Source organism: Poecilia formosa, unplaced genomic scaffold, assembly GCF_000485575.1.
Source record: "Poecilia formosa unplaced genomic scaffold, Poecilia_formosa-5.1.2 Scaffold12, whole genome shotgun sequence".
Taxonomy (NCBI): domain Eukaryota; kingdom Metazoa; phylum Chordata; class Actinopteri; order Cyprinodontiformes; family Poeciliidae; genus Poecilia; species Poecilia formosa.
Genome location: NW_006799951.1, coordinates 1,583,495 through 1,596,664, shown reverse-complemented (window position 1 = coordinate 1,596,664; position 13,170 = coordinate 1,583,495). Strand labels below are relative to the sequence as shown.

The window sequence follows — 13,170 nt, the reverse complement described above, 5'->3', positions numbered from 1 at the left end:
GATATTCAGCTTTGGGCCCGGTTACAGATATTTCGACAAATTCACGCAGACAAACACAACAGGCAGAAGCAGCTGCTCATTTCTGCACAGTGGCTCATTAAGTTTTCCATCACCTCCAGCTTCCATTAAGACTCGTCTATTTGTAACTCGGCGGCCTCGGGGCAAGTTGCCGAGGTATGATGACCGAATTGTGGCTTTTTCACTGACTTCATTATTCATGTGAGACAAAGCGCCGCTCTCTCTGGTGTATCAAACTGCACCGCGCCACAGATTCCTGTAGGCGCCCTTCTCGCCATGCGCTCTCTCCGGGTCGCAGCTTGACGCACTCGGGGAGGACGGTCCTCAAATGTCACATCGCCGAGGGAGGGAGAAGGAGAGAGAGAGAGAGACAGAGAGACAGAGAGAAAGAGAGAGAGAGGAGGAAACTTATTTGCGCAATTGTGATTTATAAATTTTATGGCAAAAGAGGGAAAGCCCCAACTACGCCGGTAACCTTCACATGCTCAGCATCTGCCTGGAACCGAGGAATCCTCCCCCCTCTCAGAGGAGACAGGAGCTGCATCCTCCCAGTCCGTTCATGCCGGATAAAGTTTGCGCGCCGCTTGGCAGAGGAGAGAGGATAAAGACCCGGCTGAACACCGTTTGTATAAACTTGTAGGAAAGTCGCACTAAAATGGGCACGCTGCGCGACCTCCAGTACGCGCTCCAGGAGAAGATCGAGGAGCTGCGCCAGAGGGACGCGCTCATCGACGAGCTGGAGCTGGAGCTCGACCAGAAGGACGAGCTCATACAGAGATTGCAGAACGAATTGGACAAATACCGCTCCATCATCAAGCCGGCGACCCAGCAGGTCCACAAGCAGACCGAGCTGCAGGAGCAGCAGCGGACCAAGAGGCAGGCGATCTCGGCCGAACCCACCGCCTTCGACATCCAGGACCTCAGCCATGTCACCCTACCTTTCTACGCCAAAAGCCCACAGTAGGTGTCCAGAATCGGCTTATACTCGTGATAATAATCATGCTACGGTTTCGCGCTCTGTTTGTGTGCTTTACCATTTTTTCCCGCTCTCCCCCCACCTGTGGGATTCTTGTGCGTAATATTGCGTGAGGCGTAGCAGGTGCTTAACCTGTAGCGCACACAGGAACGAGCGTGCTCAGAGAGGGATGTAAACTCATCGCACTCACGCACAAATACATTATATTTGCAACTTCTTTACCCAGAAAATGAAAGTTGAAAAAAAAACGATAATTCTTTCTTTTCTTTTCTTTTTTTTTGCAGCAAAACGACCACATTTTCCATATTAAAACCATACGCAGGAAAATGAATTGCCCACGATAGATAATGGTAGCTGCTCTGCTTAATGTACCGCCATCTGTTTTATACAAATTCTGACTACGTGACAGGCAGTTTAATAGCATCCCTGTTCGTGTTTACTCTAGAGGTCTCATTCTTCTCAAACTCTCAAGCAAACAGTGTCCCCTGCTCTGCTCCAAGAAGAGGTCTGAATATCCCAGCTGTGTGTGTGTGTGTGTGTGTGTGTGTGGTTTCAGCCAATGTTGAGCTCTGCACTTCCTTGTGGAAGGTGGACAGGAAGAGTCCTCTTCACTCTTCAAGCACACATCATTTAAATAACTTTTTTTTGTGTGTGTGTGCTTTCAATGTGAAACTGCGCGGAAAGGGGGGAAATGAGTCACATTTTGGAATGAGACCTTGTGTCAGATTCAGAGATGCCTGGAAACAAACCTGTAAGCAGATTCAAAAATGAAAGGTGTTATTTGTTTGAACACCAAAAATGCTATTAGTCTCTCTGTCACGCCTGTCAGCTCTGTGCTGGAGAAAACACCAGCCAGACTTTTTCTCTTTGAATTTCTATTTTTATATCCGTCTGATTCTGGCGTACGGCAGAAGCAGAAAACACATCAGTGACCACTTCATTATGATGATTATTCATCACCCTGAGCCTTTTATTGTACGAGTGCACATGTGTTTCCATCCGTAAAAATTGACTGAGACATTTAGTGAGACAATGACTTTGAGCTCGGCTAAATGACCAGAACCTGGAGGATTGTGCTGCACGTTGATGGTTTTCTGACTCCTGCACTCAGCTCTTTGCTATGATGCCAATTTGTCATCTCAGCAATGCGGCTCAATGCCCTGGGTGCCATGTTGCTTGGGGTGAGCAGCACAAGAACAAAAACAAAACAAAAATAAAATAAAGAAAATTATATCTGTTGTGCACTAAACAACTTTATTTTTTGTTTATTTCTTATTGAAACATTTATTCAGTATTTTATACAGTGTAAGCAAAGAAAAAATAATGGCACTATGGTATAGCTAATGAAAATGGTAACTAGTCAGGAATTTCTGATTCAGAGCACAATTAATCATTAGTCATTTAGACTGCATTTTATCCCTCCTAATATGAAATATAAAATACATGTTTGTTTAATCTGTCAGAACAAAATTAGTAAAAAAAAAACAAAAAACAAAGGTATTAAAATGTGCAGTGCTTGTTTCTTATAATATAATAATGTGCTGAAGACAAACAATCCCGTAAGAGCTGGTTATTTTTAGGAATTTCAAGTTTGTTTATTTATTTATTTGGTTTCTTTAGTGTGACTCCAGTTTTGACTGGTTTGGACATATTTTTATCCACATAAAAAAAATACTGAAGGTCCATTGATCAAGACGATGCTTTGAATCTGACAGAAAATGAAGGAATTACAAGACTTCCCTCCTTCATGCATCAAAGGATACATTCCTCACCTTTAACAGATTTTTGTGAAATAAAAAAAAAATACGTGTATCAAAGCATTTGTTGTTGATTGATTTGTTTTGTAGATTAAAAAAGGTGGGAGTTCTTAGTTTGGACACATTTAAAATAAATTCAATTTTTTATTCGTCTTTGACCTGCCACTCACCTGTCAGAATGGATCAAGGGAAAACAGGGCGGCTGCGATCTTTGTCAGTTTACATGATGCTTCTCTTATTTTAATAAAATGAAGATAGGAGTTCAGTCAGTCAAAATGACTGTTTTTGACGTTCACGCCGCTGTTGTTTTGCTTATGCTTAAAGATTGCTCTTTTGCATATATTTTTTAAAGTGTAGTTGTCATTTCTTTTGTACAATTTGCAGTCTTTGTGATCATGCCTCTCTTTAAAAAGACAGTGTCATCTCCTCAGCTAGGTCTCAACATTTCATTTTAACTTTTCTAAGGACTGTTTGAGAAACTCACTGTAGGATCACATCGTCCCATATTCTACTCTAAATAATTTAGTTTCGTTCTTCTGTGAGAGCGACTTTGCTATCATTGATTTTAAAAGTACCAAGCTGACAAAATGATAAGCAATTCAAGTGCACCCCTCAAGCAAAAGCAGCGTTTCCATCATGTTTTTGCTGTTTTAGTAGTCCAGTGATAATGCCTGTTGCATTTGGCTAAATGTTTGTGCTTTTCTTCCACTTCTTACACACTTCATCTTCTTTATGAGGCCCGTGGAGCATTCTTTACGCATACGTTATCCATATACCGCGTTTTGCCTGTCTCATTTCTGTCAGCCTCTCCCGCTCATTTTTCTTTCTTTTTTTTTTCTTCTTTTTTAAAGAGCATATTTTCTCCTTTTAAGGAAGACTGAACTTGCTCAGCCTCAACTTTACTGGTAGATGAAAGCAAATATGTCATTCTCACAAAGACGAGGGAGGCAGATGTTTTTATAGGGTCTGGCTGGAAGAGGTTTGCTTAACAATGGCTGCAATCAGGACCGCCAGGCTGGAGGTCTCACTGGTGGAAATATAACAGAAACAGGGTCAACAAAACTCGTTTCCAGACCACTGGAGGTCAATTCAGAAAAAATAAAATAAAAAAGAAAGAAAAGCCTTACAGCTGGATCAGGGTAATTTAGTTCACTTCATCATGAGTCTACAGCAGCATGAAATTAAAACTATTTTAAGCATCACCATCTTGGTTTGTGTTATCAGAGCCAAAAAAGCTTTTTTATATATATTTTTTTTTATTAAAGTTTACTCCCGAAAAATTTAATAGGAAGTTTCAAGATTAAATCCAAGCAATCTTCCACGTCTGCCAAGAAAGACAAAGGTTTTAACAAAGATTGAAGAGTGGGAATATAAAACAGCTGCAACACATCAGTCCTTTCTTATTAAATTTCCTGCAGCTGCATAGTGAGACTATCAAGGGCAGACTTAATGAGTCTTTTGGGGTCATCCAGGTACAGTAGTAGTAGTAGTAGCTGCAATCCTCTACTATGCTGTGGAAAAATATTTTCCCCCTTTCAGATTTCTTCTTCTTTTTGACATGGCTTTAAAGTTTCAGCTCGTGATACAAATGTAATACCTTCAACTACACTAAAGAAACAGTTTTTAGAGACTGAAGGGGGTGTACAATTTAGGATGAATTCTGAATCAAAAAATGCCATGTGGGACCACAACTATAAAATAAAAATACATTTCATTCTCAGGAAAAAAAAATAGTCTAGAAGATGAATGTAAGCAGAGAAGAAACGTAAATCAGTTTAGAAGAATATACAGACTTCAAATAAATGCAAATATGTTGCATGAATGTTTGAGACTCGCATTTCGAGGTTGCTCTTGAGATACTTTGTTGTGTTGACAGTCAGTTCATGAAGACTTTAGTCTTGCTGACTGGCAACACTTTTCAACCATTTATGTGGCAGCAGATTGGGTACTTGATTGATGAAAGATTTGCAAAAAGTGACAACTCAAACATAAAAATCTTTTTTTTTTTGGCATGGCATTCTGTTTCGCAACTAAATAAATCCACTAAATTAAAAATGTTGATTGCTCTACATTTTTCAATGGCATATCGCATTTTTGCATGTGGATGTATTTTACGGCTATTTAAGAAAATGTACTGATCATCGCTGTTGAAATGTTGGCTTGATAGAAAAAAAAGTTGGAGGATTTCAACACTTAAATTCTCAGAATGGACAAGCCGGTTCTTTTTACCTTAAATGTTCAACGTGACGAGAAGTGCCTATAAAACACAAGATCATAAACACACGAATGTGCAGAGGAGTTTGTTTTAAAAACACAGACTCAGAGCTCAGGACAGGACTGGGAATAAATCTGGGCACTGCTGATGTGGTAGCTTGACGTTCTGTTTGTGTTTGCATTTCGGCCGATGGCTGGTATTTCGGTGAGAGCTGCTTTATAAATGTCTTCCAGGTTGTTTGCCCTTTTAGCTATAAGTGATCCATGATCAGCCTAAACAATGCACACAGAAAGGCCAAAAAGCTAAAAAAAAAAAAAACAACCCAAGATGTGGTCCACATTCTTTAATAATTCATACTCATTGTGGATTGGTGGCATTTATCTAGGTTATTAGGTCAGAAAGGCCTCCTGTCTTTGTAGAAGTGGTCTCATCTTTGGATTAACACAGATGCTAATTATTAACCTCATTCATTTAGCCCACATGCTGTCAGAAGCAGCCGTGCGTCGCTTGGCTGAGCGGCTCAGACGCTGGTGATGACATACTTCAATGAACGAGCGATTCCCGCTCACCCCGTCATCTCTCCCATCTCTCTTCACCTCTTTCAATCGGAGAGTATCAGACCGGCGTTTCCTTTGAGGCCTTGTGTTTCATTGCACCTGGCCTGCATTCACCTGCTGTCAGTGCGGACATTCTTCATGAAGAAGTATCGCCCCTCGGTGAGATAAGCGCCGTTTAATGTGTACTCTCGGATCTCAGGGATAATTTTCCCTTTCATTACGTGGCTGCCATACATTTACCCTGGCTTCCTTTTGACTTTTCCGAGAAAACGTTCACGCAGCTGCATATTAGTTTTTACGGTTGATTTTCTTCCATTTTTTTGCGAATCGGTCGGAGAAAGCTGGTAGGGAAGACTAATTCTTCCTCTGCAGCCTGCAGGCTAATTTGGCTTTCAGCCATGCATCCTGAATATCCACAACTGTTTTACCTTGAGGCTTGGATTTAGTCATTTATTATCTTGTATTTGAAAGGGGTTACAGCAAGTTTTACCTTGATGTCTAATGAGGGTTTGCTTTTGAAAAGCAGCTGTGCTGTTTGATTTAGACAGTCATTACCAAATGAAAGAAAGCTACATGTTGAACAAGTCAGTGTCCTTGAAAATATTAATTAAGCAAAATTAATTAGCACTAAATTGTGCTAATTGGATCGTTTTATTGATGGTCATGTGAATCTGGTACAGCGCCTTGCAAAAGCATTCACAAGCCTTTAACTTTTTTCTGTTTTGTTACGTTGCTACTGCAAAATTTCAATTCAAAATATTGTAATTGAAAGTAAAGGAGACATGATTTCCATCATGCTTAGCCATCAAAAATCTAAACAATGTGGAATGCATACACGTTCCACACCAAATGAAAACCAATTACCTTAAGGCTTTTGATCAGATTAGACCAACATTAAACTCATTCATGAACATGGAGAACACTATGCATACTGAAAAGCACTCCATATTATCTTAAACCCACCATTTCCAGGGTGACACATGGGGGTGGCAGATTTTGTTTTGGTCTCTTAGATAAAATCCTGATACGTGTGAGAAAGCTAAAGCTAGATTAATGTTTAAGCCACCTCTCAAATGTTTTTTTTATTTTTATTTTTTATAGCTTTGTTTTGCTTTGCTTCCAGGTCCAAGGATCTGATCAAAGAAGCCATCTTGGACAATGACTTCATGAAGAACCTGGAGCTGTCTCAGATCCAGGAGATCGTGGACTGCATGTACCCTGTGGAGTATGGGAAGGACAGCTGCATCATTAAGGAAGGCGACGTGGGCTCGCTGGTGTATGTCATGGAAGGTAAAATGACACTTGTGCAGAAGTAAATCGGGCATCTTGAGGTCCTAATTAGCTTAAGCAAAAAAAAAAAAAAAAAAAAAATCCCTTACAAAACGAGGATGTAAAAAGCAGAACGAGTCTTAAGATTGTGTAGAGGTGTGGACGAACTCTTAAAAAAACAAACCTCTTTTTCTCTTTATGTTTCTGCTTGACAAACATAAAATAAAGTGTTCAAGGGCTGTCACATTATAATTCACCTATGATTTTTCTGGTTTTATTCTGTATGATGTGCACCCACTGACTCGTTCATTTCCAGCATCATTTTGATGACCTTTTTATTTTAAAAGAAGTGTACCATGAGCTCACAGTGCATGGCAAAAGGAGCACAATGTCTATTTTGACTCTGGAAGGGCGGCTTCAGAGGAGCTTCAGTTAAACGCTCATTGAGTCTTTGTCCCTGACAATAGATTTGACCTTAATGAAAAGTGTCTCAGTCAATGTGTGGAAGCTGTGATTGATCATTATTGGGAGGAGAACTTGGCGGACACTGACCGAGATGAAGACATAAAACAAGATTGAGCACTCGTCACTGAAGTTCCTGTTACTCATTTTACAGATTCACCCCGAACACTTTCAAATAAGAATAATATTTGTGAAATATACTTTCTCTAAGCTTTCCCATTGCATGGTTATACCATAAATAGCAATTGATATTTAAAAGATCTGACTATACTCAACTTTGAATATCTGTAGTCAGTTAGGAGATGTGTTCTGCGTCTCATAGATGTATATTTGTTGGGTGCAAAATCTGCAGACCAACCACAGGATAACAGCAAAAGACTTTGTGAAAGTGCTCACAGAAATTAATAAGAAAGCATCAATATCCAGAGTAGGATGAGTCTTGGGCTGGCATGAGTGCAAAGGCTGAAAGGCCACTCTGAGAGGCAATTTTTCCAACAGCAATATATTATATAAAAAACAGAAGTTTACAGCTTGTGAATGCCCTCTGGGGGAAAGAGTTTAATTCTTTGAGACATGTCCTGTGGTCTGGTATCCCGAGAAGCCTGGGAACATCATCCCAGCTGACAGAAATGTCAGGCTTTTGACAAGCATTTTCACTTTTATGCATTTCTTACTACTTGGTTGGTTTTCCTTTTGCATAAATTACGGCATCTGGGATGTAATGGAAGCCCAGGTTGCTTTGATAGCGGCCTTCAGGTCATCTGCCTTATTGGGTCCAGTGTCTTTCATCTTCCTCCTGACAATACCTGCTGTATGTTCTCTATAGGATTCAGGTCAGACCAGTTAGCTGACCAAACAAGCACAATAACGCCATGGTCAGCTTTAGTACCTTTGGTGTTGTGGGCTGACACAAATCCTGCTGCAAAATAAAATCACCACCTCCTTACAGCTTGTCAGCAGAAGGAAGCATGAAGTGCTATTAAGTTTCTGGTACGTGGCTGCATTGACTTCAAACAACACAGTGGACCAACAGTGGACGACATGGCACCCCTGACTGTGGAAACTTCAAGCAATGTTCCTCTCCACTCCTCCTCCAGATTCTGGAACTTTGATGTCCAAATGAAATGCAAAATGTGCTTTCATTTCAAAAGAGGACTTGACTTTGGACCACCGGACAACAGTCCAGTTCTTTTTCCCCTTAGCCCTGGTAAGCTGGTGTGCAGGATTGGTCTGTGCAAAGTGGATCTTGGTGTTCTGAGTCCAGCCTCAATCGACTCCTTGTGAGGCTCCACCAAAGACTGCCGTTATCCATGTTGCTTGTGCACATTTTCCTGTCACACTTTTTCTTTCCACTTAGCTTTCTATCGAAATGCTTGAACACATAACTCAACGAGCTTCTTCAGCAACGGCCTTTTGTGGCTTGACCTCTTTGTGAAGGGGCGTCGGCGACTATGTTCTGGACATTATTCCAGTCAGCTTTCTTCCTCATGACTAAGAAACAAGTGAGATGCCTTTGCAAGTATTTTGAGTTAATTTGCTGATTAGTGTGACACCATGAATTTACAATATTTCACTTTATTACATTATTAACATTTTCATTATCTGTAAGTCGCAATCATCAGACTTATATATAAACAAGCTTGAAATATTTCCCTTTGTGCATAATGTTCACTTTCTGAAATGATTGACAAAAATTATTTAATTTCACAATACTCTTATTGTTTTTTTAGATGTACTTGTAATGTTAAAGTGATTTTTTCTTTTTAGCTTCAAATGTTGCTGCTGTTAGGAAACTTCATGGATTGTGGAAAACAAAGTTCTTGCAGCAACTCTTTTACAGCTACCACACTACACTGCACTTAAGATAAGAGTAGTGCTCTTATGGCTTGTGTCTAGAAGTCGTTTCCCACCGTGTTTGTTTCTGTCCTGTTCCTACACCTCCGTCTACAGGACATTTGGCTGAACAGATGGTGGCTTTGATGGAAGTGGTCCGTAATGATTTTACAATATTTGTGCGTTCATCAACAGGTTGCAGTTTCATCCAGAGGGGCCAGAGGACAGCCTGTAGTCTTTTCAGCCGATCTGATCACTTTCTGTAGTCTCTTCTTGTCAGACACTGTACATCCCGTGTGCCGCAACATTAATTGCGTGTGTTAGTAAAGCTTCAATTGTTGAGCAGTTGAATCGGAGAAGGTGCTGCTGAGCTTTCCTCACCACTGATGTTGTATTTCTAGTCTGCAAAATAGTCTCAAATCCTATTCTATGCTAAAAGATTGATTATGTGTAGAAAATTGAGAGTCATAGCAGTTTCTCTTCACTGCTGCCACTGTTCACACAACCGCGGCACATCTTGCCAATAAGCTGTTCTAATGAAAGTATTTCAGGCGAGAGTGAGTGTTAATGCACCAGAGTAACAAATGCTGGTCAGAAGTTACAACTGTTACCTGAATGCTGCCAGAAAACTAGCAGCATTAAATACATGCAGAACATGTTTTCCTGTGTTGACTGATCAAGTGTCATAGTTCAGGTGTCACTGCATACTTGAACAGTGCACATCCACTTCGGAATCAGCTTAATATTCATAAAGGTCTTAGGTCATCACGCAGAGATTGGGATTTATTTATCTGCTTTCCTGAAAAATCTGTGAACATTAATCTTTCAAGGCTTCACCTTCCAGGTCATTCAAATCTTTTTCTTTATTATTATTATTATTATTATTATTATTATTATTATTATTATTATTATTATTATATTTTAACTGTGCTATGCATCTTGTGCTTGTTGCTGCTGGTTATAAATTCCAAATCAGTATGCTTTGGAAAGCTTTTCAATTCACCCACATCCACACAAGCCAGTTAAAACCTGCAAGTGAAAACTTATTAAGTGTTTATGGGCAATCGAGTGCGGTCTTTCTTTTTTCTTTTTTTCTTTTTTTCTCCTCTCTCTAGGCTCTTGGAACAAAACCGAATTACATAGTTTGATGTGCTGAAAGTGATGTTTCATCTTTTAATTTCCTTTCTTGGAAGTCAAATTGCTCACTTTATGACATAAAGTAAAGAAATTAGCCCATATAGTACCACTCAAATGCAATACTTAATACATTCAGCAATGCAGAACGTATTAAGTGACTTTCCGTTACTTAAAGACAAGCTCAAAATGTGATCAAGCAGAGACACTCGGATAAACCAGAGGAATTGAGAAGCCTGCCTTGTTGGTTGGTGTGGAGGCAGTGGCATTTAAAGGTTGATACTTTATTTAGGAGAATCAGTCATGACAATTGATTGTTTAATCTGTTGCTGGGCGTCTGTTTCTTCAATTGAGACAAACGTTGGTTAAAATAGTCTTGTTGGAAAGCAGGTAGGAACTGTTTGTATGCAGACAGCTGCTAGTTAAGCATATAATGCCATGCTAAAACTATTAACACCCCACTGAACCTTGTCACATTTTCAAATGCTAACGCAAACACATAAAGATGAAGTCAAATAGTACTCATGTTTTTTTTTTAATTATTGCAACAAAAAACCTGAAAAGTGTGACCTATTCCCTTCGAACCTCACCTAATTAGTGAATAAATTGTACCTGAGTTTAATTTAGTTGTCTGGAGGTCGATGGCAACTGTAGTTGATAGCTACAACTGAGGTGTGGGAATCTGTTGACAGCTAAGAACTATGTACTTTGTAGCTACCCTTTATGTAAGAGTTGTTAAAAAAAGTTGTTGTTAAAATACCTTCTTACAGTTCAAGTCACCAAGCAGGCATAGCGAACAAGTGAAGGTGCTCCAGTCGCATAGCATCAAGAATAAACTTTTTGGCATACAGGAAGGAAAACCAACACTGCACATAACCCTGAACACAGCATCCCCATAGTACAGCATGGTGGTGGTGCCATCATGCTGTATGTAACAAAGCTTAGTTGTTTAATGTAATTTGGTCAGGGCTGAGGGGGATATGAATGAAACCAAATACAGGGTGGGTCCTGGATGGAAGTCTGTGTTTGCAAAGTGATAAAATGTGAAAAGCTTCAAGGGGTTTCTACATTTTTCAACGCGCTGTACACACATATTGGTGTGAACTCTCAAAACAAGTAACACTCAGACGGGCAATTCAAAGCGCGTTTTGTGGTCACTTTGTAGGAGCATGGTTAAAGTTAGATTATTTGCTGAAAATGCATCCTGTTCTTCTGCTCACATTTTCGTCTCGTTTCCTGTACCTCTGGAAAACCGAACCTTATCAGCTGACCACAGAGAGAAGTCAAATATGCAAAGAGTTTATGCAAATCCCATGCAAAACCCTTCTGCGAATTGAACACCTGCGACTCGATATGGAATATCGGCAAATGGAAAAGAGCTGGGCGCTGTAAAAAAAAAGAGAGAAAAAATAAGAGATGGATTTTTTTTTTCTTTTTATAAATTTGGGCTTTCTCTCTAAAAGCCATAAGAAGCAACATCATCGTTAATTACGCCTGGGGAAATGTTACTGGAGTCATCAAAAAGAAACGCTTTGCAAATATAGCCCAAGCATCAACATCAAGCCTTTTGGATCTGTAGTCAGTGTATATCAATCTCCCCCCATGATGAGGGAGATGCCTGTGGCAGAGGTGACTTGTCATAGTAGGTCACCAGTGAACAAGTGTCACACTGGCATGATGAATTGGTTCCTATCGAGCTCAACAGAAAGAGAGAAAAGAATGATTCAAATCTGCAGGGGAAATAATTGTAGAGGGGCTTTGTGGTTTCATCCTGGACAGAGACAGAATACTGAACTGTAACGTAGCTGGAAGCGGGGCTTCAAATTCAGCTCTGGTCATTTTCCACTTTATGCTAATTGTTTGGTTAATTGTTTTTCATTTCATAATCCCCAAGGGTGGATCGAGGATATTTATGTTGAGCAAACACTGCCATCTTTTTTTTGTTTCTCTCTCTCCGTCATGCTTCTTTTTCTCCGTTTTTCCCAGGCGCTCTGTTTGCAGACTTCACTGTAGCCGTCCCCAGGCTTGCTTTGCATTAAACAAATCCAGAAAGGCGTTCGCAGCTCACTGGTCGACTTTGTATCAAGGTCTTCAGAGTCTCTTTTAAATACATGCTGACAGGATGTCTGCCTGTCAAACGTGCAGCTGCGTCACCTGAACACTGTGTACATCATTTTCCTCACAAATGAAACGAGCATCGCCAAGGCAGTTGTGTCATTTATTGGCATGATAGCCAATAATGTCTGGTTATGGCGCTGATGGTCCATTATCTGTCACAGAACATCTACGGCGTGGCTAAATTTAGCCAACAGAGGTACAATAATACTGCTAACATTAGCGGTAAATAAGAATGCTGTGATTTTTCTATCTTTGTGATCATCTGAATCCAAATCCAATCTAAGTTTATGGGAGTACAAGTGCTTCACACGCTTATTGGAACCCTGGGTAAAGATGTGTAAAAATAGGCTATTTTATTGCCAAAACAACCACGGGGAAGACAGACTGATGACACCTTCTTCAAGGAAGGTCAGTCACAAAAGATGAATAAAGAACCTGACAGTTAACAGAGCGGGATTTTCAAGCAAGTTAATGGAAAATTTAGTGGAAAGAAAACGTGGGACAAAAAAAAGACCATAGGAGTGTCAGCAACCCCTCATAAAAGTATACTATAACTAAAATAAATTAATCTTTCATTACATTAGCTTATTCTCACAGGGAGAATCCAACCTTTAATTCATTTTTATTTAGCAATACAATTTCCTACGGAGAAAAAAAAAAAACCTTTTACAAAATCATTTGGTGCCATTTATTAAGAACACGTTTTTTTTTTAATGAACCACATTGAACTGAACCAATTCTGTAATTTATACTGTACTTTTAAAACTCATCCATGACTTCCTGTTTATCAATGCATGTCAACAAAAGATTAGAATGACTTGTAAATTTATA

General features: G+C 39.8%; 1 protein-coding gene across 1 annotated transcript in view; it reads left to right on the top strand.

The window, feature by feature from the left end:
- The first annotated feature begins 202 nt into the window (after positions 1-202).
- prkg1b (protein kinase cGMP-dependent 1b) overlaps positions 203-13,170 on the top strand; it is a 109,259-nt gene continuing 96,291 nt past the window's right edge. The window contains exons 1-2 of the mRNA XM_007545294.2: positions 203-978; positions 6,647-6,813. Of these exons, the coding sequence (XP_007545356.1) occupies positions 674-978; positions 6,647-6,813 (472 nt within the window). The 5' untranslated portion in view covers positions 203-673. The remainder of the gene's footprint in view (positions 979-6,646; positions 6,814-13,170) is intronic.